The sequence below is a fragment of the Astatotilapia calliptera genome, chromosome 3 (assembly GCF_964374335.1).
Source record: "Astatotilapia calliptera chromosome 3, fAstCal68.1, whole genome shotgun sequence".
Lineage (NCBI taxonomy): Eukaryota > Metazoa > Chordata > Actinopteri > Cichliformes > Cichlidae > Astatotilapia > Astatotilapia calliptera.
In genome coordinates, this window is record NC_137424.1 from 40808688 (window position 1) to 40836202 (window position 27515).

The following is a 27515-nucleotide window of genomic DNA, read 5'->3' on the forward strand; positions in this document are numbered from 1 at the left end:
ATGCTGAACTCTACAGTAAAATGTTTTATTACAACAGTAAGACTCATTTTTATTGTTGCATAATAAAAGATGGAGCATCTTCAGCTGTGTTATTAATACCAGCCGGTCTGCCAGCAGACCCACGCACATTACAATCATTGCTGCCATTGTTATAATCATAATATGCACTGAAGTCAGCTTCACCACTTTGAGCCTGTCTGAACGAGGACGTGCCTTTTGTCTTTTTTAAGCTGCGGTGACCACTTTGGGTAGAAACCACAGCAGAACAGCAGGAGACTGCGGTCGGGTAAGAAAGCAGCTGCCCCGATCCGCTCTCTGCTTCCAGCTCGCTCTGGACGCTTCTGTGTATCCACGCCAACTGACAACAAAAATAGACTGCAAAGAGATGTAATCATGAGGTGGAAAAGAAGAAAAATCTGACTTCGCATTTAAACCCATTTAAAGTCATTTTATTGTCTTTTTTTTATACAAAGAACTTCAAAAATATTAAACTGTTGCAGACACCACTGACGCCATGAAGCAAAGGATATCACATGACCAGAACAGTGCCACAGAGAAGAGACAGGGAAAAGGGACAGAGTGGAATAGAGAAGATAGTAAAACACTCTTCGAACTCTTCGGAGGACTTTTTAAGAGTTACATCCACCTTTTTCCAAATCTTCTCACCACCACGAGCAACACAGAAGCGCTGCAGGGTCCGTAGGGGGGTTGATAAATTGGGAAACGCTGTCTGTAGTGTTTGTTCACTGTTGTCGTGCTCAAACTAATGCCTGGCAGATGAGAAGCCTTTTAAAAGGTGTGGGTCAGACTCCCGCTGATTTCCACGCTCGTCCACAAGTAAAGCAACTCGACTGCCGAGTCACAAACACTGTCTCCATTTCCAAAAAGTGCGATCTATCGTATAACAAATAGCTTTTTAAACACATTTTTTGTTGTTGTTTTTTTTTTTACAGTACACACCCTCTTTTGGGTGTTCTCCATCTGCAGTGCATCAAATTATAAAAATATACACAATGCTTACAAAATTACTTGGTTCTCACTGTACATTTTCCTCTATCAGGTGAAAGTAGTTTAATTATTTGGGGTCACAATTCATACAAAAGAAGAAGAAGAAAAAGTGAGGATTGAGACCAGAACAGGATCCCAGAAACATTCAGAAAAGTCAGAGTCCCTTCTTTTGTCACAGGCTGAACTCTGGGCAGGAGAGATGAAAACACAAGTGGAGCACATCCATCTTTATGTAAAGGCGCACTTTTTAACCTTAGTCTCCTTTGATTATTTTACAACTTAAATAAATATAACCTGAACTACAAGGACAATTAAAATAAAATAAAAAAAATAGACAAAAAGAAAGAAAACAGGACAAATTCACTCTCTAAAACTGAGTGTGCGTGTCCGGTGGTGTCCAAGGCATTTAATTATCAGTTCCAGTGGGTGCCTGGACCGCTGACATCGAAATCAGACTCAAAGAATCAACGTGTCCCGCCTGACCTGCTGTCCGACAATAAACAGCAGTCGTCTGCATCAGTACGCACCTCAGCATCCCAGCGCAAGCTCATTGGATTACAGCCTCTGTAATGATGCTTTGAGCACAGGAAGTCCTGGACGGCGCATATTGTCTCATGATGAAGCTCATGATTGGCGCTAGTGCTTTTCATTTTGGGCCACCTGCGAGGTGAGTCCCGTCAGACTCCAGTGGCTAAGTCTCACTTTTTCCTTCCACAGTGTCTGACCTCGCTCCCTCCTCCTCTGCCACCATGTCTTGGCTGCTGTCCTGTTTTTCTGTTCCTTTATCTTCAACTCCTTCCTCCTCTTCTTCGTCCTCATGGTGAGCCGCCTCTGTGAGGCTTTTCATCACCTCGCCGGCGCTCTCCTCCTCGGCCTTGAGCACGCTGCACAGCTCCATGTCGTGGATCTCCACGTCGAATGGGGCGGCGGGGGGCACAGCGGGGGGAGACTTGCAGCCGGTACAGCCCTGAAAACACAGAGAGAAGCGACTTCCTGTATTTTCTGCCACAAAACAGATCGTACATCGCACGTTGACATGGTACAGGGTGGATCTGTTGTACTCACGGAGATGTTGATGGCTCGCGGCAGGCGTCCGGTGCGGATCCAGGGATGGACCTGGCTCAGCTCCCTCTTCTGCTCCTCTGTGAAGCGTGGCTGGTGTTTCTGCATGTTCCTCAAGGACTCACGATCCTCTCGCAGAACCGTCTCCAAGTCCCTGTTGACGAAGACAAATAAAGTGGACAAGTATTAAGCTGCTGCCTTTCTGGACTAACAGCTGCTTGTATTTCTCTACAGTATGACTAGATCGGTCCCACTTATACTTCATGTCTTGAGAAACAAAACAATCCTCACTTTTTCTAAACCAGTTTGTCATCTGAGAGCTGAATGAGTGAATCAAAGTCGTGTATGTCATTTTGCCCAGTGCTGTACCTGACAGGCAGCTGATAGGTCATCATGACCTTGTCGTCTGTGTTGGCCATCAGCAGCCAGATGGGGTCCTGCAGCACACACTTGATGAACTGCTCCTCTCCACCGTCTCCTCCCGCGCTGCTGCTGCCCCCTGCTGGCTGTTTGCGGGAATGGTCATTCTCCGATGAGTCGATGCTGCCGAAGTACTTGCTGGTGTGGCTGCCCTGGCTGCTGACTAGATGGGAAAAACACAAAAAGTTTAGAAGAGTTTTCAGTCTGTACTTGAGAATTAAAGACCATCACAGTGTTAATTAGAGACAATCTCAATCAAAACATTTTTTTTTTTACTGCAACTTTTAGAGTTCATCTGATTTATTTCATCTGGTATCATCTCACTTTACTAATAACAGTCATATCACGATCAACTAAATTAAATGTCAGAGTGCCCCAGAACTCTGCGTCCCTGATAGAAACCATTAAACTAAAAAGAATTCCATCAACAGCCGAGAACAAGATGTTTTTTTTATTTTTTTTTTTTAAATGGCACTAATGATTTAAATCTACTGACTGGTGCCGCTGGTGCCAGAGGAGCTGCAGCCGTTGGAACCGGAGCCCGAACCCGAGGATCTTGTTCCCGAAGACCCTGAACCAGAGGCAGCTGATCCGGTGCCTGAGCGCGAGTCTTCTTGGAGCAGCAAGTCCAGCAGGTCGCTGGAGGTGGACATGGCATCGTTGTTGGACTCATTAGCTTCACCCTAATGGGGAAAACATTAATGTTAATTTTTTTTTAAGTCTTTTGTGAGCAATTGCTACATTTTTAGGTCAGACATCCTATCCTGAACACTTACATTCTCATTTTCCTTGGAGGTGTCATCTGAGCTCCTCTGATTGGTGGAACTTTGCCCCCTGGCTGCCCCACCCTGCACCGAAGGCGATGCCTGCTGAGATGCTGCTAGTGCCGTGGCGACCTCTAGCCGGTTGCTCGGCGACTCTTCCAGCTGAAGCAAGTTGAGAGGGGAGGAGCATCGGGATTGGAAGAGGGGTGACTCCGCGCCTTCGCGATCAGCTGGCGTCTGAGTGTAAGACTGTGGCGTGCTGCTGCGAGACAGGGCACATGTGCCTGGTGTGGGCATGGGGTTGGAAACTGTAATGGGGACAGCGGCTGTGGGGACAGCGGCTGTGGGGACAGCGGCTGTGGGGACCCCTTGGTAACCGAAGTTGGGATTGTAAAATGGTCCAGGGGTGGAGCCTGGCTGACACATGGGCACTCCCATCTGCGGGAACATGTAGTTGGGCAGAACGAAGGCCATCATGGGAGGAACCATCTGGGTGGGGGGGAAACGTGATGGATCTGGGACGGGTAAGGGCTGAGTAAGAGGTGGGTAGATGGGGTAGATTGGAAGCATACCAGGGGGAAAAGCAGCGGGTGGCATGCTAGCCTGGGAACCTACAGAAGGCCAGGAGGATGAGGTTGTTGGAGGGCCGAGAGGCATGTTGAGGGGCATGGGAGCAGTGCTGCTTCTGAGGTCCTGACGACCCCCGCTCAGGCCCAGAGAGCTGTGCTGGTCAGAAGACTCCTGGTGCTTGAGTCTCTTACCGCCACGGCCGCGTCTGTGACCACTGCTACCTCCTGCAGCTGGGTAGTCACGGGAACAACGCACCCCTGCAAAAGATAGAAGACGCCCTACAATCAGTTTGGTGCTTCACATAAAATATTCTGAAGCTTTCACACCAACAGTTTCACAGACGTTAGTGTATCGAAGGTGATACAGGTTCCCAAAGATGAAGTTCAAATATACTTCTTCACTTTGCAAAACAGCTATTCAATACAAAACCATTTCTAAGACTGTGACAGTGTGCTCCTACCTCGTGACAGGGGGTTGACAGCTGCGGCGTGGCAGCGCACAGTTGAAGACACCGTCTGATCGACAACGCGCAGCTTGCTGAGGTCCTTGAAGCGGTCGAGGAAGGCCTGCTCCTCCTGCTGAGTGTGGGCGGACAGCACCTCCTTGGTAAGACCCAGCCTGCTACCTCCACCTCCCGCTGCTCCGGCTCCTACACTTCCGCTTCTCCGGCTGTCCCTATCAGGCTGGCTGGCTTGAGGGAGAGGAGGAGGTGGCGGAGGAGGAGGTGGAGGAGGCGCGATGTTAGCGGGAAGCTCTAAGCTGCTTGCGGGAGGAGTCGGGGTGGTGTCGAGAGGAGTCTGTGCAGCCGGTGTGGGAGTTGTAGGAGTTTCCTCCATGACGATGTCTGTGAGAAGAGAAGAAGAGGAGAAGAGGACAAGAAGGCGGGGTGTAACGATATAAAGAAGAAATAAAGATCACTCTTTTTGCAATTAACTGACACAATTCAGTGCTGTCATTAGGCAGGTAGGACCAAAAGATTCAGGTATACATACATACACGTATATATCTTATACAATCTACAGCTGCAGATAAACACGAGTTTGTTAGCTGAAGCCTCGTGTTTGCTAGAGCTGTTGTGTCATTAAAGTTTAACATTCACTGAAAAAAAAAACAATTACAATATGTAAAACAGTGTGCACAGGAGAAGAATGAAACACATCACATCAAACCAGAAATGTTCCAGGTAGTATGCCTGCAACAAAAGCGAGTTTAATTGCAAAACAAACACATAAAAAGCACAACTTGAACGCCACTGTTAAACATGAAAAACAAAAAAAAGAACTCCATTCAGGGTGTGCAAGGAACTCGTCCTGCAACTTCCAGGAAGGAGAGCGTGAGTGTTAACGAGGCCCACCTGACTCGGGAGGCTTCTTGTCTCCAACATGGACGATGGTGCTGCTGAAGCTACACTGAGACGTAACTGAGGCTACACTTTCTGCCTTTGTGGCCATGGTCAGAGGAGGCAGAGGAGGTGGTTCACCTACGAGGTTAACTGAACCACCTGGAGAGACAATACGGTCAGAAATTTAGTCGCACAGACACAACATCAACCAGGTTTGTTGTCTTCTACCTAGTTAGCTGCATCATTACCTACCTAACAACTTAATCAATTCCAGATCATAGTGAAATACCTTTGCTGTTGCCGTTGGGCTCCTGTTTGTCGTCATCAGATGCTGAGGAGGCAGTGCAGGAGTAGGAACCACACTTCCTTTTGACTGTATTGGGAATGTTACAGCTGTCCAAGTACCTGTGTGAGAAATCGCTGGGTAAGTGGGAGGTCAAAGGGCAAATGTCGACACAGAAACGACTTCAGGTTTGTGTACAAACCTAATGACGCTGTCCAGACAGTTGATCTGCTGGTAGGAGTAGCTCGTAGATGGTTCCTTGGGTACAAGCGGTGCAGGGACCAAACTTTTGGATGGGTTTGTCATGTCTGCTATCAAACTTCTGACTGGATCGCTGTTGATCGCTCTGACGGCCGCCGTGACTGGATCAGATACAAACAGGATCAAGAAATTAAAATCGTCCTCTGTGAAGGCTTTTGGACATTATTGTTATTATTAAAAAACTTTCTTTTATGCCTTTTTCTTTCCTGGAATACTAAAACTATTAAAAAAACCAAACTATTTACTCTCCCGTGACATTCTGAGTTCAAATACAACTCCAGCCTCTTACCCGTGCTGGTGTTTTTCCTCGGAAGTGGGCGGTTACGAGACTCGATGAAAACCTGCTGCCCGTTTGTTTTCACCATATGGACGTCTTTGCAAATCTGCTGAAACGTCATCTAGAGAAAAACGAAGACCAGAAACATCACAGCTAACCAACGAGAGAATGACACTGCACTGAATCTTCTGCCAACCTGTCATATTGTTCGTGCGTAACACTACAGTCTAAATGTGATGCAACAGTACCCAGGAAAATGCGGCTGTATCAAAAACAAGGGGATAAACAATCTTGTGAGAAAGCATTTCACAAAGCGGGACATGTTGTGCGCATTTTCAGATGGATTTCTTTTTTTGTTTGAGTAGCCTTACATGATTCATAGTTAAAAAGAATCCTTATTAGTCTAACCCTCTATGCAGCCCCTTTAGTCATCTAATGTCTGAATCCAGATATTTTATCATTTAGCCACACTACAGTAAAAGGACAGCAACCCCCTTGCAGCTAGGAAACAAAACACTGGTGGTTGCCTGGTGACAACTGAAGTTTCAGCAGCTGCAGTGACCAACCTCTCGGCAGCCACTTTCAATCACAAGGCAACCTTTATCCAAAAAAACCTGCCAGACAGACTGGATCAGGTAACGAGCTAGAATGAATGAATTTTATACTCTGGCTCTTCTCGTGTGTCTATGATGTGCCTCTTTGCAATCAGAGGATTAAACTCAACTGATTGCAAAGCTGGTTGTACTGTGGTTATATAACTAAAAAAAACAACAACACAAAAGCACTTCTTTCTCAGACTCACAGGTTTGTGGAATGCACCTGCGGCCTCATCTACAACGGGACTGTTGCTGTCGCTGGACGAGGCAGCCGAGGCACTGAGGTGCTGTTGGTTGGAGCGGTGGGAGCCCCGTGAGCCGCTGGACCCAAGAGAGCTGTAGCCCTGAGAGCTGCTGCTGTGCACCGGCTGCACCAGGAGTCTGTGGATCTGCTCGCTCAGGTGGACGATGTCGGGCGTGGTGACCCGATTCTCACAGTCCTGCGGCGCGGTGAACACGTCTTCATTCAGCGGGCTCCTGGAGACAAGGAGAGTTTGTTTATAATAGAAACAAACTCTTTATCTGTGGTTTTTTTTTAGGTCTTCTAAAAGTGCCACTTTTTAAGAAGATCCTTGTTTAGTCACTAAAGGCAGTATTAAACGTGCATCTAATGAGCTTTAAGGACAGATGACCGACGCACAAAGTTTGAACAATTACATAAAACTTTTGGTGAAGTGAGACAGAAAACGCTTACGTTCTGACTTTGTGCCGCCCCACGATGAACGCCACCTTTCTACTCCAGGGGTTAACAAAGGAAGACCAGCTGGTGTCCATGGTGACATACTCCCCGCTGCGGGCGCACATCCGCAGGGGCGAGTAGTCAACCGGCTGCCCAGCAAACTGAAAGACTGAAGAGAGATGACAAAGCACACATGTGAGTTTCCTGAGTTGTGAAGGAACAAAATAAAACATATGAAAGCCATGAACGGTTTACACAGCCCTTACGCTTCTGTGTGACATAAGCTCCTACCAAAAACATCCCCAGATACAGGCGGCAACAGCCACAAAACTAGAACGTCAAAATGAGGACCCTTATTTTTTCCAGAAGTAAAAGAAGAGAGAAAGATCACATAATAAATGATCATTATTGCCTCTGCTGGATTAATGTAGGCGTCACCCTGTCCCCTGTAGCTGCCTTTGTGTGTCTATGTGCACACCACCTGCAGCTCTGACACACACAGTGCACAGAGAACCTGGTTGCTTAGGTTTTATACATTTTAACAGCAGCTGTCGTTACATCAGCAGATTAACGTCCACGTTTCTCTCCTACTGCACAGGTTCCCAATTAATTAGTCTTCTGCTAACAAGCCTGTTATTCGAGCTAAAGTGTGTTTTTTACATTAGCCCTGTGTGAATTTGGTCGTGATTACATTTTGAAGAAAGGCTTAAATAGGCTTACTCTTCTCATGTATAGCCACCATAATGTGCCTGTCCTCAGGGTGGATGCAGAGCAGGATCGGTGTCCCGACCAAGTCCTGAGGGAGGTAACCCAACAGTGGCACTGCCCTGCAAACACATCACATTTCCACACTGAGAGTTATCATTTTACACACACCTTAACATTCAGAGAAGTGAAATCGCAAAACATGTTATAGCTGTTTATTTTTAACAACCGTCTCCAAATCCACAGTGAAACGATGAGTCGATCGCACGCCTTAAGCTTAAAACACCAATTACCAGAAGGCGACACAGCAGGAAGCATGGGGTCAGAGCAAAGATAACTGACCTTTCATCAACTTCCTGGAAGAGGCAGCTGGGAGTGTGACTGGTGGTGAAGATCCTCTTGTCGGGTGGGATGCGAGGAGCTGATGGGCACAGAGGACACAAACAGAACAGATGAGGAGCATGTTTGGAGGGTGAAACAGACTTTGTGTCTGACACTGTTCTGACAGTCATGCAGTATCAACGGTCTACATTATCCATATTCAAAGGAATATGGTATTCCAGTCTCTTTCATTATATTTCCTCCAGAGCTATAGTGGAAGCAGACTTTGCACCTGTTAGAGTGCAACTACACAAACTAGACTCTCTCGCTCTTTTCTGATAACCCCAGGCTCGCTTGCTTTGTTTTCCACTGAAACATCCTGCCACAGAGTTAACACCAACGCACCGCCCACTCATCCTGTCTCACCAAAACAAACACGCGCTCTGAAACCAAACTAGTAACCTGTCACATGTCAGACCTGAAGCGACTCTGATACCAAAAGCTGCCCTGCGTTCTGCTACTCTACTCAAACAGGTGGGGCCTGCCTGGTTACAAGAATCATATTCATACATCACCTCACATAATCAGTCCAAACAGTAAGGAAAGAACAGTGTCGATATAATTAAAATGCTATGTTACATCTCTTTAGCTTGTGTGACTCTCAGTGTCAAATTGATGATGGTGTAATTTTAACTCATATATACACAAACACTTGTTTATTACAGACAACAGGGGATCGTATCAAATACCTTCATATCCAGAGTGGACCCTCTCTGCGATCAGCAGGCAGCAGGGCTGTGGCTCAGCAGCATCCGAGTCTCTGATGGTGAGCTGGTAGGGCGTGAGGCGAAATGGGTAGTAGCGCATCTCGCCGCCCTGCGGCCGGTCAGCACTGAGCCGACAGAACATGGACTTCTCCTGGGTGCAGTCAACTGGAGGAGATGCTGGAGGAGACCGGAGTCAGTCAGCACAGGAAACATAAGGAAACATAGCTAAACTTGCTCGCGCTTTCAGTCAGCGTGTGCTCACCAGAGCCGATGCAGGAGGCCCATTGGGGCAGGCGGCAGGGTGCCGTGCTGCTGTAGAAGGTGCTGACATCTTGCGGAGCCAAAAGGTCAGAGAATATGGTTCCTTGGAGACACTCAGGCTTACAACGCAGCACGGATGAGCCCTGGGGCGATATGTACACAACCTTCCCTGACAAGAATGATACTGCCATGGAGAATGTGTCCTGGAGAAAACAGAAGGAATTTAATGAGCCATCTTCTCCAACAATCTGGGATCTTTCATTGGGGCGCATTTCAATTCCTGTTTCAGGAAAAAAAACTGTGAAAATGGATATTTTTGAACACAAGCACAAAGCTGAAGGCCACACCCATCTTCAAATTCATTTAGCTCTGGGCTACTAATCCTGTGAAATTTCATGCCTGTATGTACTGGTTGTCCTCAAACATCAGCACAAATCTAAACATCTGCCCCAGTACCCCAAACCGCCTGTGTAGTAGTTTCATTGAGGGTCGACTGAACCTCTAAATCTCAGTTTAAAATCAGTAGTGTGCCTTGAAGGACATTCAGATGCTTCTTCAGTTTCTGGATAGCGTAGATTTATCAAATGCTCTGACAGTAACCAGGAGGCAACCCTCCTTTCCTCTGAGTTACGTGTTAAACTCTGAGGTACCGAAAGTCATAAAACAATAATGCCCATGGCTCATTAACAACAGTAATAGTGTACTAGCCCCACTCCTTTAAAAGCCTTTAAGAGTAGTTTTAAGATGCAGGAAGAAGTGGATACGAATTTAAACTCACAGTGTTTTTGAGGGTGTACTCTGAGGTGATATTATCCAGCTCCTCAATCGTGAAGGTGGACAAGTCCAGACTGCAGCCGTGACACTCCTCCACACTCCACTGGTGATAGTACTCCTTGTTAGCTGGAAACATTGAACATTTCTCAGTTAAGATGGGCCTAAAATTCATCATCTGTGTTTTGCCTCCCACATAAGAACAGCCACCTTCTTAGAAAAGAAAAAAAAAAGACCCTCACCTCGGACTTGTTTGACACACTGCAGAGCATATTTGAGTGCATTCAGAGTGCTGAAGTGGCCCTTGGCCTTGCGCTCAGCTGGCAGTCGGAGCTTGAGCTCTTTGATGGCTTTCATGAGCTCCTTCTGCGTCTGGACCCTGGCTGACTGGTTGCTGCTGCAACCGGAGGTGGAGAGGGGGTGGTGCTCCGAGCTGGACGACGGCAGGCTGTAGACCAGGGACCCGCTGGGAGGTGACAGGCTCTGGGAGTTGGAGCTGGGTAAGGAGGACAGTTTCAGACAATGATTATTCAGAAAGTGAGAGGTGAGTGCGTGAACACTGCTGCTGCCGACCAGGCAGACATAAGTGTCAATAAATTTAAAAAAAATCCAAAGAAACTATTTTAAATAGGTAGTTTCGGCTACTGGTGTCCACTCTGACAGCTAGAAGAAGCTTTTCAGATGAAAATGGGTATAAGCAGAGAAGAGGTTTCTCGACAACTTCACCTATTCCAGGGCGCACCCCCCCATGGCAACGAAACTCCCAATGGCAGCCGTCTCTCCCGGCAGGACAATGCGCCCTGCAACACCGCAAAAATTGCTCACAGCCAGTTCGACTACCGTAACAAAGAGCCCAAAGTGTGCACCCAGCCTCCAAACTCCCCAGACAGCAGTCCAATAAGGCAACAGTGGGATGCCCCGGAACAAGCTCGATCCTCCGAGGCTCGACTCTGCAACAAGCCGACGCCACAGGACACCCTCGGGGGTCCTGTGTCCATGCCATTATTCGAAAGGGGCACCTGAGCAATATTAGGCAGGCAGTTTTAATGTTGTGGCACTTTTATGGCAAACATGAATAATACAATTACATTTCTGATTTTAAAGCACTTACATTGAAAACAGGTGCAATAAAAGCTGAAACATCCTTTCTGCATGCCACACAACGTTGGTCCTCGCCAGCCACCGTACACGCTCAGTTAAACCAGAGTAGTAATCGTCAGCATTACTAATGCTGACATCTGTCTTATAATAAAAGCATCCAGCTATCTACCATCTTAATCTTTCTCTACTCATTTCCAGCTTTTACTCTTAGACTCTTTAGGCCTGGCCTTGGTGCAGCCACTCATTTCATTCATTGTAATCTGACTAAGATCATACTGATTTCACCCTGAACACACACACAAAAAATGAGCTGTGGGTGACTTCTCTTACCTCTTGTTGCTCTCTGTAGTCTCCAGTATCATGCCAGAGTCCTTGCCATTTGAAGAGCTGTGGGAGCTGCGTGCGGACTGATGTCCGCGAGACCTGCTCTCCCTCTCCATCCCGCCCTCGCTCTCCCTCTCCCCGGAGTCGTTTCCGCTTGAGATTCCATCCATATCGTCTGAAGTCGGACACCTCTGATCTCTGGACGAACCTCCAGACTGAGATCCGTCGCTGGGGGATGAACCTCCTCCCCCTCCGCTCTCCTGGTCCTTGTGGGTGACACTGGCACCAAGCTGACCACTGCTGCAGATTTCGTGCACATTTAACCCCTGTGAATCCGCTTCGGGGTCTTTCCCGTTGGCCCCTGCCAATCGCCCCCGACTGCTGCTGCTAGGCATTGATTTAGAGTTGTCATAACTCATACTAGAGTAGGATGAGGCTGGTACAGCTTGATTGAGGGAGTCAGCCAAGGCGAAACAAAAAAAATTGAACTTTGCTTTAAGTGGGACTACTATGTATGCACATGTGAATCATAGTTGTTGGCTGTTAGTTTAACAAATCAAACAGAGACCATATCATTGTTTGGTTTGGTTTTTTGGGTGTGTCTGTGTGTGTGTGGGGGGGGGGGTTCGCGCACTGTAGACCCCTCTTTGAGAATTTTCAGGAAGAAAAAAAAAAGGTGCAGGCTGCTACAAAGCTGCCTTTCTAAACAAACAGAACAGTAATTATCTCGGGGAAAAAAAAGTGTCACTCAAAGCGCTGCAGACAAGACATGAATTTGTGGTTATGAAACAGCCTTGGCATAAATGCTCCAACAGATGGGATGAGAGATTGTGAGGGAGAGTGAGAAAAACAGCTCTCGGTGAGAGCAAAAAACATTCCTTTCACTCAGTGTCTGGTTTTCTCCCTTCTTTAGAGATGTGGTGCTCTAGGCGCTAAAGGCCACCTGAAATGAAAGAAAAAGAGCGAGATGGACAGAGAGAGGGAGAGGGGGAGAAAGGACAGCAATATTAGGATTATAAAACACTTGGTTGTCATGGTCTCTCTCAAGTATCTCTCCAGGACTGCGGCTTTAAAAAGCTTATCATCAGTTTATCATCATGTCAACCTCAGAAGACGAATCAAATACGGCGTGAAATATTCTCCCTGCCGAGCGATGCGGGCTGCGTGTCAGGATAGAAGAGTGTGCTCTTGTTTAGGGCCCAGCTGTTCTCCTTTTACTCAGATTATCTGGGAAACAAAAACAATCTCCTCATCCTGCCCACGGAATAACAGTAATCTCCTGTTTCTATTTGTATGCTGCAAGTGCGTACGCATAGATCTGAATATAGATCAGGTGAACTTGTGCTGGTGCCAAAGTGTGACATAGGACACTGGTCGCTCGTCAAAGCTCAGTCTCTTTTTACCCCTGGGACAGTCAAAACAAACACTGGCTGGGAGGAGAGAACAAAGCTCACATCAGAGAGCGCTAAGAATAATTGGGAAAGGTAACTCCAAGTATATATATACGGCCCACCTACGCAAGTGAGAGTCTAGTGCTATTTATTCCTTGAGCAAAGGTGATACCCCTTAATCCTTTAAGACCGGCAGACGCAACTAAAAGACGACACAGCCTCATATTCAGTCGCCAATCCTCTCAACTTTATACACCTGGCTGCCCCACAACCCTCTTTACCTGCCTCCGACAAGTGTGCAGTGATGCTGCATTTGTTCAGGACGGCTTTAAATATGCTCAGATATACCTGTGCTGACGCAACGGCCCTTTACAGCTGAGGGGACAGGAGGCGATAACAAGTCAGGGCCTGTGACGAGGGTAACTCATAAATAACTTAAAACGCAACAAACAGTGGTTGGGGAGAGGAGATTAACAAATTCATGCGCTGCGCCTAAGCTCCCTCCTTTCTGGGCATGAAATGCTAATCAGCATTATGTTTGGTCAGATGGATGATGCACACTTGCACATGACAATCTGTATGTGCTATGGCCAGACTGGGCGGAGGGAAGGGACCAATTATGATGAAGAAATATGCAAGCAGGGAGTGAGTGGGTGTGAGGCAGGCTGGCATCCATGCATGCTTCCACAGGTGATGGCAGAGACGCACGCAAAGGTGGTGGTGAAGAACTGTTCTCAGGCTATTACAGTACCTGCCTGCACCATCCCAGTCCACTCGGTGGACTCTTTAAAGCTCAGCTTTAAACCTCAGCTCTGTTTCCGCAGCCAATCAGATGCCGAGTAAAAACACAGGCTGATAGAGAGTCAGGATTGGGGCGCATGCATGGCTTTGGACTGTGGGAGGAAAGCAAAAACCCACGCAGACACGAGAATAACATGCAAACTCCACACCGCAATGTTAGATCGCTTTTGAACCCATGACCACTAGCTAACGCTGCAAAAAACCACTGAGCCAGTATGCCGCCCACCTTTTTCGAATTATTCACAGGAAATACACGCTGTAGGACCAAGCTCTGATTATGCAAGATATGTCTGTCGTGCTGTGGGAAAGAATATGTAACAAGGCGTGCTGACTACAGGACTAACACGTTACTTGGAAAAAAAACATGTCTTCGGTTTCTTCTTATTTTCTGTATCTGATTTGCGCTGCTCACGACTGCCCTGTGTTGTACACATTTAGCAGAAAGGTTAAATGAATCATTCTGTCTCTGTCTGCGTGACACAGAGGCAAAAATCACTCGCCTACCCCTGTGAGACCCGAGTCTCTAAGACATCCAGGTCATAGGAGGTGGGATGAGATTCATTTAATTTAGATTTCTGTCAAATGCAAATGATATGCAGATATACTTCTTTTTTTTTTCTTTTCTTTTTTTAAAATCTGCTTTATTTTTATATGTAAACATATTAGTTAACCACAGCGCAAAGCAGAAACTACGTCGTCCCAGATTTTTATGAATCAAAAGCTGCATTTGCTGACAGGCCAGTAACAATGTTCGGCTGATATACTGGTGCACACCTACTGTGAAGGCCGGCAGTCACCACATTATATCAGATGAACAATCGCTTTGAATGACAGGTAAAGCTCGAAAAGTGTGATAATAATCACAGCAGCACTTGTTTCTGCGTAATTTCCTGTCCAATTTAGGTGAACTAGCATGTCCTGACCTAGTACCTGTCAAGTGGCATGACAGATAAAAAGACACAAGAATGTCCAGGATCTGGAAATGCAGAAGTGTTGGTATTCAACAGTTTGCATTTATCTTCATTCACACAGCGTTACATAACCAGACCTTAAAGTACAGCATTAATCCTACTGGGACTGCTCTGAACAGGACACATGCTGAAGAGAAAGTAGGAGAAAATGTCAGACACACCCTAATTTGAATTTCTCAGTTGCTTTTCTCTGTCTTAAATCACTGCACATTGATCACCTTTGATGTTTGGACCAACAAAAATACTTCTGAGATGTCACCTAACAGACAGCATGGCTGTGTTCACAATCCTTCAGGCAAAGTGCTCGGGCAGAAAATAACTGCTAATGATAAACTGTAAACAAAAATGCAAAGAACTCATGTCTGCACGGGATAAATACACCACACGCTCACTATGGTGACAAATATAGATCAGCCAATGAAAGGAGCGTTGCAGCTTTCCTGCCAGTAAAACAGCACTTCTCCACTTGACACTGGCTGGGTTCTGCTCCAACAGTTGGCCATAAATCTGTTCACTGTGATGGTAATGAAGCAAGTGATCTGATTCAAACACTGTAACTGTAAGGCTTAACACTAAAGACACACTGACATGTCAAACAAACCATAAACCTGTCTGTAGCTTTTATGACAAAGATTTATTTATTCATATGGAGAATGAATAAAGAAATAAATGCATCAGATGCTATCCAAATTCTTATTTGAAGCATCAGCACAACAATCTCACACTTTGGACATCTGAACAAGATGAGCTGCCTAAAACATCTAATCACATCTCTAATGAAACCTGCAAATGTTTAACACCTGGGGCTGTAAAAGCAAACAGTTGACAACAATGTGTTGAGCCTGAAACTGAACACTAGAGGCTTCTTTGTTGCATTCATGAAGTGCACTGCAGGTTGAAGTTCAAACTGAAACAATAATTATCTACAACAAACCGGATTTAAGGGAAAAGAAATGCACACAGCTCAATGCTTGCTCCTCCTCAAATGTGAATATTTGCTCATTTGGATGCCTGCCTGCACCAAACTAACAATCTGAAACTGTCAGCTTCATAGAAAATGTTTACAATTTTTCTGTCATTTTAACTAAACAAAGAAAAAAAAATATCAGCACTTGTTCTTGTAACTGCATTACTGTTTTCCAACAGTAGACTATGGAGAGAAAATTCATATCCTAAAGACTCTATAAAACTCCTCAAATTAAGCCAGCAGCTCTAACGTGCATGAGAACCTCTGATGCTGTATATTAACCAAACTATATGACACTCCAAGCTATGCACTGGGACAATATCAGAAGACACAGACCAGCGCATCTACCAAACAACAGCCACCTGACGCAAGCTGGCAGTAACATGAAATACTTCCCTGCTGTAAAGCACAGATGGAGGCTGCAGGAAGGTGTGGCGACGCTCCGTGCACGGACATGTGTGAACTACTCCTCTGGGCTCAAGCTAACAGCTCCATCACTGCAAACCCAGCGAGCGCGTTAAACAAGTGTGTTAGTTCAATTTCCCCTCACCGGCATGAGCGCCCACTGCTCCACATCTCAGCACAGTGCAGTGTGACAGCGCTGGCTCAGCATCCCCGCTTCTCTTGGCTTTTCTGTGTACATGCGGCACGTGTACACGGCGGTGTTTTCCGCAGGTCTCGCCGACCGCTGATTGGTCTGCTCGCTCGACCAATCGCAGAGCGCGCTACTCAGAGGCTGGGCTGCAGCGTAGGGAGTCCGGGCTCCCACACGGCCTGCCAGACACTGGTCTCAGCTCCGCCCACATAGGTTTGCCTATTAAATATGCAACGCTGCGAGCAGACGCGCGAGCCGATTCTAGACCAGCGGTTATGAGCGACAGTAATAAACGTACATGGTGTACATCTGTGAGACGGGCACGCCCCTTCACATCACTGCCACACGATCGCATTATAATATAATAACTTCATTACACTAATAATACAGAAATATGGGCTTTCATTATGTTTATTTACATTTGCTGTACCTCTTGAAGTATGTTTATTTAATAAACTTATTTCACCATTAGCTGATTTAAACAACAGCAACAACATAAAATAATAAAAAACCTTTCAGGTTGAGCCTATAATCGAAAGGTATATTTGGACTGCATTTCCAAGCTGCAAAGCCTGCAGGGGACTTTCAAATTTAAGCTGTGCAAACCTATGTTGCAATAACCTAGTTGGAAGGTTATAAATGTGCAATAAAGTGGTTCAGCAACAGCTGAACAAATGGCAATAAAGCCTGATAAATATTCTGTAAACTAGTTTGATTTTCCTTCTGCTTATTTTCTTTTTCATCTTGGCATTACATGCACAACATCTGGCTACTTCCTCACTGGGTCTTGCTTACATTGCAAGCTTCATCATTCTCCAAGATACTGTCAGTCTATTGTCAACAAATGGCAGGAAGCTCAATTAGCACTTGTTGTTTTGGCTAGTACTACCCAACCACAAAGAAGGCTCGTGTTCTTCTTATGCCGGACCACACCTGTACTACTAGTATCTTTGCCTCTAATATAATATGTGCCAACCAAATAAAATAAAAAAACACAACAACAGCCAGCCATGAACTTTCTCAAACTGCATCTGCATGAACAGGTTTTCATTTTAAAACACTGTTTTCAGAAGAGCTGATGGCAATAATGGCCAAAGCTATCACATTAACCAATTATGCACACTTTGCATGCACACTGGTGTACACAGGAAGTAGCCTGTGGGTTGATTCATGGCACAATGGCACAAAGTATGATCTGAGATATCTCTGCTTAGACCTACAAATAAGTCAAACTGTGTATGGGGGTCATGACAGTAAAAACATGGAATGGGACTAGTTGGAATCAAATACTGCAAAATAATAGAGCAGTACTGCACAGAATCAACATGTACTTTTTTATGACTCCATTACCCTTTCCAAGCAAACTTTCACAAAAATGTACATAAAAAGAAGACAAAGAAAATGTCATAAGTCTAAGTTTTGCAGCCTTAACATCAAATCTGGGCCCCTTTATCTAACAAAATTGATTGCCAAACACTTGTTCATGGATTTCAGTAAATCTTCCATGCAGTGATCTGCGGCCTAGATTCAGCTGGAAATATTTCCATTTATGAGCTAAGACGCTTTTGAAAATAAATTTTATAACAACCCAAAAAGAGAGTCTTGAGGTTTTCCAGAAACAAATCCAGCCTGCCTTAAATCCTTCTTGCTGATGGTGTTACTGCAGGTTCCCAGTGTTTCTATGCAGAAAGGTGATCCTTAAGGTACAAATGCTATTGATTTTTTTAATTCTTGGACTCTATTATTGTCTTTTTTGCATGATACACATCTCAAAATAATTCTCACTCATATTCCTGGCCTTGATCCAGTCCCTCAGTTCATTCTCTGAACTTTCTTCCTGCTGGAAAACATAAGATTTTAACAGCAGGTGTGGGGTTGTCATACTCCTACACAGGACCATATAAAGGATATCCCCTCTGTCTGACATCACACAGAGCAAAGAGTAAAAAAAACAAAAATAGAAACAGACTCAATCCATGTGTTAAGTACGGTCTGAAGCCCAAGCTTTTGGTTCACAGTGATTACATCCACATCCATCATCATCATTAAATTCTGGCCATGTTTAATATGAGCATCCTCCATTGTAACAACCTATATGTGACAGAAAATAAGGAAAAGCACAATAGGTCCACTTAAATCCCCAAAACAAAAATGCTTTTCATTAGTGTCACTGGCTAACATTAAAAAAAATCAAGTGTGTGGTGTAAATTACTACATTCAGACATCAACATGTGGCAACTTGATCATTTAATAACAGCACCGGTTGCATGAATATATGCATGACTGCACACACTCTGGACCGCCTGCCAACAAACCTCAGCACATAAGCTCCTGAAGAGGGTAAAATAAAAGCCTGTAAGAAGCAGGTAAAAAACCCTACATCCACAGACTTGTCCACGTGTCTGTTGTGAACATCCTCTGTAACAAGTTCAGCTGGAAACTTTTAACAATGAACATGTAATACAAGAGTGAAAAAAACCCTGTGAGGCAATGGCAGCTTTGAGTGTAAAACCTCAAAACCAAATCAGAAACAGAGACATTTAAAAAGAAAACCTGAGACATTTCCCAGCAGTTTGCGGTCAGTCTGGTAACCTTGATGTTTTTTGTTTTTTCTTCTCTTATCCAAAACTAAGACAGACACGGTCCCTCTATCTGCTCATATCCAAACCCTCTTTGTCTTTCCAAACATACCTGACCATTTTAAAAGTATATAGTTCAAATAAAGAAATAACTTACATCGAACTAAAGATTCATCTCAAACATTTTTATTTTTTGTGAAGTCATAACGGGAAGAACGTGGTGCTCTGTTTCTGCTGACTAAACCGCTGGTAAATTAGTCATTCGTGCTTTGATGTATCACTGCGAGGGAAACTAAAGATTGTTTACTTGTCTCATGAGTTGAGTCATTACCCCACATATATGTGATCAAATGATTGCAGCACGAAGAAAATTACCCCTGCTGCCACTGCATGTCTCTGCCTCTATCAACCTTGTGCAACATTAGCACAGCTCGCTGCTGCCAGAAATCAAGTTTGACTTTTCTTTATGAGCTAGGAGAGTCATTGTTTCCTGCCCATCCATGGTCCGCTCTCAGACTTTCTGATAGGTCACTTATTGGGTGAAAGACATTGACTTTGGAGTCTTCTTTCTCTACAGTTTCTTCTGTAATAATAAGTAGTTGACACGTTTTCCTAAAAAGCAAAAGATTCCTGGTTTGATCCTGGAAAGAGACACCAATCCTTTTAAGGTTGTGTCATAAAGGGCATTCCATATAAAAATCTACCCACTATGGCAACCCCTTGTGAATAAGGGAGCGGCTCAGAGTAGATTCTGTGCAGCTTCTTTGCATTCTCAGTCACTCAGGAGGGTAAGAGTGCAAAGAAGCTGCAGGCTTGCATTTGTGCAGGCTCATGTTTAACCCTCAAGCCTCTGCGGTGCGCCACACTGTTTATGGAAGATTTACTGTAAAACTGCCACTCAGAGGGGATTACAAGCCTGGAACAGGACACCATCGCAAATGTCACAAGATTTTGGCACAGGTGTCAACTGAAACTGGTTGAGTGAAAACACCAACGCCGTGTGATGGTTTCTTATATTATTATGATGCAATGATAAAGTTATGCAGCCTCTGGGGGCGACAAAATACAATTCACAGGCATGAGTGGATCACCACTGTTCAGTCACAGGAGCAGTGGCATGCAATTGTCTACAGTGAATGCACAAGTCAAATAGTCCTACATCAAATGAGAGCAGAGCTGTAAAAACTGTGTTTGGCTTTCAGTAAAAATCTGCCAGCACCAAGAACAGTATGTGTACATTAGGAGAGAGGCCTCTAAGAATCCCTTTTAGCTGGACGTGCAGTTTACACTAGTCTGGCTAAAACACAGAGTAAACATTTGCTATGTTGCTTTAGTACCTCAATCAGAGTCCAAACGCAATGCTTAACATAACTAACATGTCTGCCAGACGACCACCGCACGTCACAAACCCCTCCCTTAAAGTAATAAAAAAAGGAGGGGGGTTACTTTGGGAATCATGAAAATATGGGTAGTTAATGAACTGATTAAACTGATGATCGGTCACAATATATCTGAAAAACAATAAATGCCCCATCGCTAGCAAGCATATCGTAAACACATGGGGGCAAATTTCCTCCCCTCTTAGCACACGGTGCAATATTCGTGTATGCAAGTCCACCACGCACAAACCAAAGGGGCTAGTTTCACACAGTTCACGAAAAATAGGTCTTGGAAACTGGGTGGGATGTAGTAGATGTAGATTACTGCTGTGTTACATTAGTTCAAAGTGTTGGCATCTTCTTCTAAATACATTTACACTGTGAAGTCATCAGTTCACATCAAGTTAACAGAGGAGGTTAAAAGAAAAAAGCTCGCGTATGATCTGTGAGATGAACAGACTGTAGTTGATATTAAGTTATGTACTGTAGCTATAATGTGAGGCAGTTAAATGTATTCATCTCTCCAATTTGTACACTGATGCTCAGTAATCACAAAAACAGCTTATATGCTAGCTACAAAGATCCAAACTCTTGTAAAACAAAGTGCCAAAGGCGCCAGCTTACCTTAAATATGCTTCAAAATAACAATAACGCAAGTGCTTCAATATCCCGCGGTGGGGAACTCAAAATTCTTGAAAGAGACGGCATAAATCCAGGTAGCAACGACAGCCTTCGCTTAGTGGTCTGTACTGAATCTCCAGACATTTTTTTTATTCTTCCCCCAACTGTAGTTTACACGCAGGGACACACGTGCAAGTACATGGTCTGGTAACTAATATTGAAATAGCCGTTGTGATTGGACAACAGGTGACGGTTTCTCCGCCCAAAGCCCGCCTCGGCTCGATATGATTGGTTATGAGGGGCGTGGTTAGCGGCACGGGGCCTGGCGGTCACGTTGCAGAGTGACTGGTCCTGAGTTCCTTTCAAAAAACACATTGGAACACGAGAGGGCGTAGCCACTGCCCACAGTTGGTGCAGTTGGCCGTAATGGATGCCGTAGCAGCGCAATTATAGTTTCAGCACGCAGCTGGTTAAGAGATTACCTGTTTTTAATAAGTAATTTTGTGTAGTTCCAGAAATATTATGTTTGTGATTTTTTGTAATTGTTTATTAAATTCACTGCTGCTACCAACAGAAATTATTCCTCATCATCTGTAGGCATCTGTGTAGTAGTAGTTTTATATTCTTATTATATTTAGATATATTTTTTGTTATACTATGAAAGTTACTTATTTACAACTACTTTTTATCCGTAGGTTTTTCTGTGAAGAGTTCAGCCCTACAGTCAATACCGCTTAATCCTGGAAACAGACAACCCAAGTTACTTTTATCCGGTATCAATCAATAACATCATATCTATATTTAAGTCATAATGAACTTTGACCAGCAGATCAAACAAAGTCCAGGCTATAGTGGAGCATCTAATAAAATATTTATTTATGAAAGTGTCGCCACAAAACTAAAAAAAAAGAAAAGATTCAGCTTTGTTGTTTGTTTTGTCAGATTGCAGGCGAATATTCAAATGACTTGGCAAATGAATTATAAACCACTGACAGCCCGAGCTGAGCAATAATTCTACCTGTGCAAATATAGAAAAGATGCAATAAAAGTTTAACTGCCCAAGTTATTTGCACCCAACGCTGAGAAACGCGAATCGCCTTTCATGGTGCGCTTTTGTTTCGTATTTACGGCTGCGGCAAGGCCCAGACATGTACACTTCAACGTGCTCCATGGACGATGACGTCATTCGCTCCGTATGCCCTCTCCAGCGGCACGAGGCTGCGGGATGGTGTGTCGATGTCTGTAAACAGCGCAAATGTAGGGCACAGGTCCGTGTGCAGCTCCCATAAATCAGAGACGAATTCAAAGGAAAACACACGATAAAGCGTGTAAGTGAGACTTTACATGTCACCAGAACAGCTTGCTGCTGACCAGTGACCACTCGACCACTCCCACCCCATGCAAAAAGCTATCATTTACACAGTATTTACAAAAAATCAGACAGAGCCCTTCATCTAGTGGTGTCACTCAGATTATTAGTAAACAAGCAACAAACAGTGTATTAAGGCTTTAACATCATATTTATCCCATCTTCTTATGGAAAATGTATCTAAATATTAATTTACTACCCTTATCTTCATAGCTCAGTTAGACAGTTTAAAATGGATCTTTAATACAACTGAAAGAATGTATTTTAATACAAGTTACACCTTTGTGCATTGCACAGATCAACAACCCCCCCACACAATCCTGCTGTTGAAATGCTCCACTTTTCTTTCTCAGTCACTGGTTTAGTTGGCCTCTCTGCCTGGCTGCCTCTGGTGGAAAGAAACATGCACATGTCCTGTGTGAGCTCATTTGCTGGGAACGTCAGAGGGGCTGTGCAGCTGGAGAGAGCAGCAGAACGGCGTGCCGTATACCTATATTAAATATGCATTCACGAGGGCTCTTCTGTATGTTACATATCAGCAACAGATTTATTTGATTCCACTGAGGTTTTATTTATAATGTTTTTATATTTCCCAGACTGTGGCCGTCAGCGTTGCACTGCAGCAGCAAGAGTTTCAGTCTGGCCTCCATCGCTTTAGATTTGCAAATAAATCTGATTCCTCACAACCAAATGCAACTAGGAATGTGTCCTACAGAGGGCAGCGATGCATAACAATTATAATGTATGAGTAAAAACTCCAAGAAGCACTGAACCAGTAACATCAACATACTTTTTAGAAGTATAAGCACTTACCAGGGACTTTATCAGGTACACTGTGCTACCGTCATACTAGACCCCCTTGTCCCTACAGAAGTGTTTTGATGCTTCATGGCACAGATTTAACAAGTTGCTGGAAAGATTCCTCTGAGATTTGGTCCATGTTGACAGGATAGCATCTCGCAGTTGCTTTGTTGGCTGCACATCCATTAGGATAGGGGTTTGTGTTGGTGTGTGAGGCTGTAGCCTGTAGGTTTATGTTGTTATGTGGTAATTATGAGACAGTGTGTTTCAAATCATTTTACATAGTAACATGAAGAAAACATAACAGATGTCTTTCTCCTGTGTGTAATTAAGTGATGTAATGCATTATTTTAAGAAAAGTGTTCTGTGTAATATACACATATTGCACAGAACACTATAATATATACACACACATAGCTAAATACGTTAGGTTGATGCCATGTGACTGGCTGTTGAGACATAATGAACAATAGACAGGTATACCTAATAAAGTGGTCTGTGGGTGTACACAGTCTTAAAAATAGTAATGTCATTAATAAATAACCTCAGAGACAGTCTCTTTCAGCAAATGATGAAATCTTTTATTTATTCCTTTGGCCCAGCCTTTTTCTTGGCTGGTGTTACCTCAAAGAGGTGGTGTACGTAAAAAAAAAAAAGAAGAAAGAAATGTGTTGCTGCAGATCTGTGTCCAGACTCTCTGAAGTCTTTATATTGCTGCAAAGAAAATACAAATACATTCAGTGTGAGTGTTTTATTTCAAAATTTTGGCTATTTTTGATTTTACCTTTGTATTTCACCTTTAATTTTTGTTGTCCCTGCCTCGTTTGGTATTGTAACGTTCACAAGAACCAGACGGTTGGGGTCTCAGTTTGTCCGTTTATTCGGCGCATAAGCCAGCGGGTTGTTAACTCAGGGGGAGCGCTCTCGAACTCCACCTCTCTTCAGCCTGGCACACACACAGAACTACCAGGTCCCCCCACCCCTTCCTGTACACCACCCTCACTACTTCCTGCAGCCCAACCAAACATGAATCTTAAAGGAACAACAACAGTGTGCAGAGAAAACCAACATGTCACTGTCCAGTAACACTTAACCATCGTTACACTGCCCCCCCAGCAATAAGTTCCTCGTCCCCGAGGGAACGACACAGTCTCTGAGGCGGGGCGGTAGCCTACGTTCCCTCCTTGACCTCCTGAGCCCCTGAGGAGGACGCGGAGCTTCGGGGCTTTGGGGTGAAGAGTCTGAGGGGGGGGAACGCAGCCCCGGTCGGGGGCCCCTCTGAGCAGGGTCATGGACGCTCTGTACACGTCCCTCTGGAAAGGAGGGGAGGGACTGTCCTCTGTAGGGGGCCATCCGGTCTCTGTGCAGCGCTACTATCCTCCCCCTAGGAGGCAACTGCACCCTGTAAACAACCTCCCCCACTCGCTCTAGGACGCTGCAAGGCCCCACCCAGCTGCTATCCAGTTTAGGACACCGTCCCTTCTTCCTCTTTGGGCTGTAGACCCACACCAGCTCCCCAGCACGGAAGTGCCTCCCTTTAGTGGTGATGTCGTAATTCCTCTTTTGGCGCAGGCCTGCCTTCGCCAGCTGCTCTCGGGCGTAGGAATGTGCAGAATCCAGCCGGTCCTGCAGCTTCCTTGCGTAGTCCCGGCCCGGTGGTGCCTCTGGCGCGTCCGGGGGTTTCCCAAAAGCCAACTCTGCAGGAGTTCTCAGCTCTCTCCCTAACATGAGCAGGGCAGGCGTACATTGGGTGGAGTCCTGCACTGCCAACCTGTAGGCCATGAGGGTAAGGGGAAGATGGTAATCCCAGTCCCGTTGGTGTTCTGAGGTAAGGATGGCTAGCTGCTGGGCCAGCGTCCTGTTAAACCTTTCCACCAGCCCATCGCTTTGGGGGTGAAGTGGGGTGGTGCGGGTTTTCTTAGTCCCAAGGCGTTCACACATGGCAGCAAATACCTTGGACTCAAAGTTACGCCCCTGGTCACTGTGGAGGGTCTCTGCTGTTCCAAAGCGGCTGAACATCCCCTCCACTAATACATCAGCGACCGTCTCAGCCTCCTGATCTGGGATGGCGTATGCTTCCGGCCACTTGGTAAAATAGTCCATGGCCACAAGAACATAGCGGTTTCCTCTGTCTGTGCGAGGAAATGGGCCCATGACGTCCACAGCTACTCGCTCCATTGGGGCTCCTGCTGGTTGCTGCTGAAGCTGAGCCCGGGACTGGTCTTGTGGCCCTTTGTGTGAGGAACATGCATCACAGCTGCGGCAAAAGTCCTCCACATCCCTCCGCTGTTGACCCCAGTAATAGCCCTGGCGGAGGCGGCGAAGAGTCTTGGAGACCCCAAAGTGGCCAGAGCCAGTGCTCCCATGGCAGGCTCCCAGCACAGCTGACCTCAGCGACCTTGGCACCACAACCTGCCACCTCTCCTCCCCCGTGGCAGGATCCTTCCAGGCACGCTCCAACACCCCCTCCTTCAGCCTGAGAGCTGCAAACTTGGCCCACAGCCCCCTGGTACAGATGGAAAACCCAGTGACCTCATCCCAAAGGGGTTGCTCCCCCTTCTCCAGCCACTGCAGGACCGGCAGCAGGTCTGTGTCTTGTTCCTGCCGTGCCCTCCACTCCGCTGCATCCACCACCAGAAGAACCCTGCAGGCGAGCTGTGCTGCTCCGTCTATTGTCGTGAGTTCCCGCTCTATTTCCTCTCGCTTCTCACAGTAACGGCAGCCAGCTGCAGCACATGGGCGGCGAGAGAGGGCATCTGCGTTAGAATGGTGCGTCCCTGCTCTGTGCTCCACGGTGAAATTGAAGGCTTGGAGCTCCTCCAGCCAGCGAGCCACCTGTCCCTCTGGCTCCCTGAAAGACATCAGCCACTGAAGGGCAGCATGATCAGTTCTGACAACAAATGCTGTGCCGCACAGGTAGTATTTAAAGTGTCTCACCCCCGCCATCACAGCCAACAGCTCTCGTCGTGTGACACAGTAGCGCCGCTCGCTCCTGTTCAGGACCCGGCTGAAGTACGCCACCACCTTCTCCCCTTCCGGTCCAACCTGCGACAACACCGCTCCCAGCCCCACATTACTTGCGTCAGTGTCCAGGACAAAAGGCAGGGCGGGGTCAGGGGGGGCAAGGACTGGGGACTCTGTCAGCGATCTGCGGAGGGTGTCGAACGCCTGCTGACAGTCCTGGGTCCAGATGAAGTCACGGTCCTTCTGCAGCAGGTGGAAGAGTGGTGCGGCTATGGAGGAAAAGCCCTTCACAAACCTCCTGTAATAAGACGCCAGTCCTAGGAAGCTTTTGAGCTGTTTCTGGTCTGCTGGTGTGGGCCACTCGGTAATGGTGTGAATTTTTTCCTCCAAAGTGCTGATGCCCTCACGACCCAGCTTGTGGCCCAGAAACTCCACCTCCCTCCTCATGAAGTGGCACTTGTCGGGATGCAGCTTCAGGCCTGCAGCCGCCACCCTCTCCAACACTTGTCTCAGGGCATCCAGGGCAGCATCAAAGGAGCTCCCGTGCACTAGAAGATCATCCAGGTAAACCAGACACCGTTGCCGTGGGACGCCAGCCAGCACACTGTCCATGAGCCTCTCGAAGGTCGCAGGAGCGTTGCAAAGGCCAAAACTCAGGACTTTGAACTGCCATAGTCCCCTGTTAGTGCAGAAGGCTGTCTTCGGTCTGGATTCCGGGGACAGTGGCACCTGCCAGTAGCCACTCCGCAGGTCCAGGGTGGAAAACCAGGAGGACCCGGCTACTAAGTCGAGGGACTCATCAATCCTGGGAAGGGGGTAAGAGTCTTTCTTCGTCACTTTGTTGAGTGGTCTGTAGTCCACACAGAAACGCATCCTAGGACTTTTTTTCTTAGGCACCATCACCACCGCGGAGGCCCACGGGCTATCAGATGGTTCTATGATGCCCGCCTTCATCATTTCACACAGCTCCCTGTCTGCAGCCTCCTGATGAGCCAGGGGCAGGCGGCGGGGGCGCACTTTAATAGGCTGGGCATCCCCGGTCTCAATGACGTGCTCTACCAAGTGTGTCAAGCCAACATCACTTTCTTTCAGGGCAAAAATGTCACTAAACTCTTTTAGTACCTGCCATAGACTCTCTTGCTGCTGTGGAGTCAGCCCCTCACAGTTCTTTGACCAGATACTCCTCACTGCTGAGAGCCTCTCCTCCTCCTCCTCCTCCGCTCGCTGTTCTGCTGGCGGGTCTGCAGGGGTCTCTGCGGTGGAGGTGGACGCCGCGGCAGATGCTGTGCAGACCGGGGGAGGAATAAGCGGCACCTTCTTCCCATCAGGGAGTACGAGGAGGCCTTTGCCTAAGTCCAGTACACCACCAATGGCTCGTAAAAAATCCAGCCCAAGGATGCAGGCGTCCTGCACGTCAGCCACCCAGGCAGCATAAGACACACCGAGGTCCCCCACCTTGAACTGGAACACTCCCTTCCCTCTCATTGGGGCCAGATCACCGGTCACAGTCTTAAGTTGCACGTTAGTCGGTTGTACAGCAGCTCCGGTTGGGACAATATCGGGTC

At 46.3% G+C, this 27515-nt stretch overlaps 1 protein-coding gene across 2 annotated transcripts; it reads right to left on the minus strand.

The window, feature by feature from the left end:
• Positions 1–427: 427 nt before the first annotated feature.
• Positions 428–20990, minus strand: per1b (period circadian clock 1b). 2 transcript variants are annotated; one of them, XM_026162091.2, is made up of 20 exons: positions 20820–20990; positions 11519–12455; positions 10330–10583; positions 10095–10216; positions 9318–9519; positions 9038–9232; positions 8310–8388; positions 7983–8089; positions 7278–7431; positions 6790–7060; positions 6000–6108; positions 5652–5811; positions 5456–5571; positions 5179–5325; positions 4285–4668; positions 3267–4081; positions 2987–3173; positions 2440–2653; positions 2074–2224; positions 428–1975 (listed from the first exon to the last, which is right to left on the minus strand). In XM_026162091.2, the coding sequence occupies exons 2-20, from the start codon at positions 11929–11931 to the stop codon at positions 1700–1702; spliced, it is 4356 nt and encodes a 1451-aa protein (XP_026017876.2). In that variant the 5' UTR covers positions 11932–12455; positions 20820–20990; the 3' UTR covers positions 428–1699. The 2 variants fall into 2 exon arrangements, with proteins under 2 accessions (XP_026017876.2, XP_080154487.1); XM_080298361.1 differs by lacking the exon at positions 5179–5325.
• Positions 20991–27515: the final 6525 nt, after the last annotated feature.

Excerpts from the sequence above, each read along its gene's own strand:
- per1b (XM_026162091.2), bottom strand. The coding sequence starts at position 11,931 with ATGAGTTATGACAACTCTAAATCAATGCCTAGCAGCAGCAGTCGGGGG. Across the intron at positions 5,572-5,651 it reads TGTCTGGACAGCGTCATTAG|GTACTTGGACAGCTGTAACA; the intron begins GTTTGTACACAA and ends TTTCTCACACAG. Across the intron at positions 3,174-3,266 it reads CCTCCAAGGAAAATGAGAAT|GGTGAAGCTAATGAGTCCAA; the intron begins GTAAGTGTTCAG and ends TTTCCCCATTAG.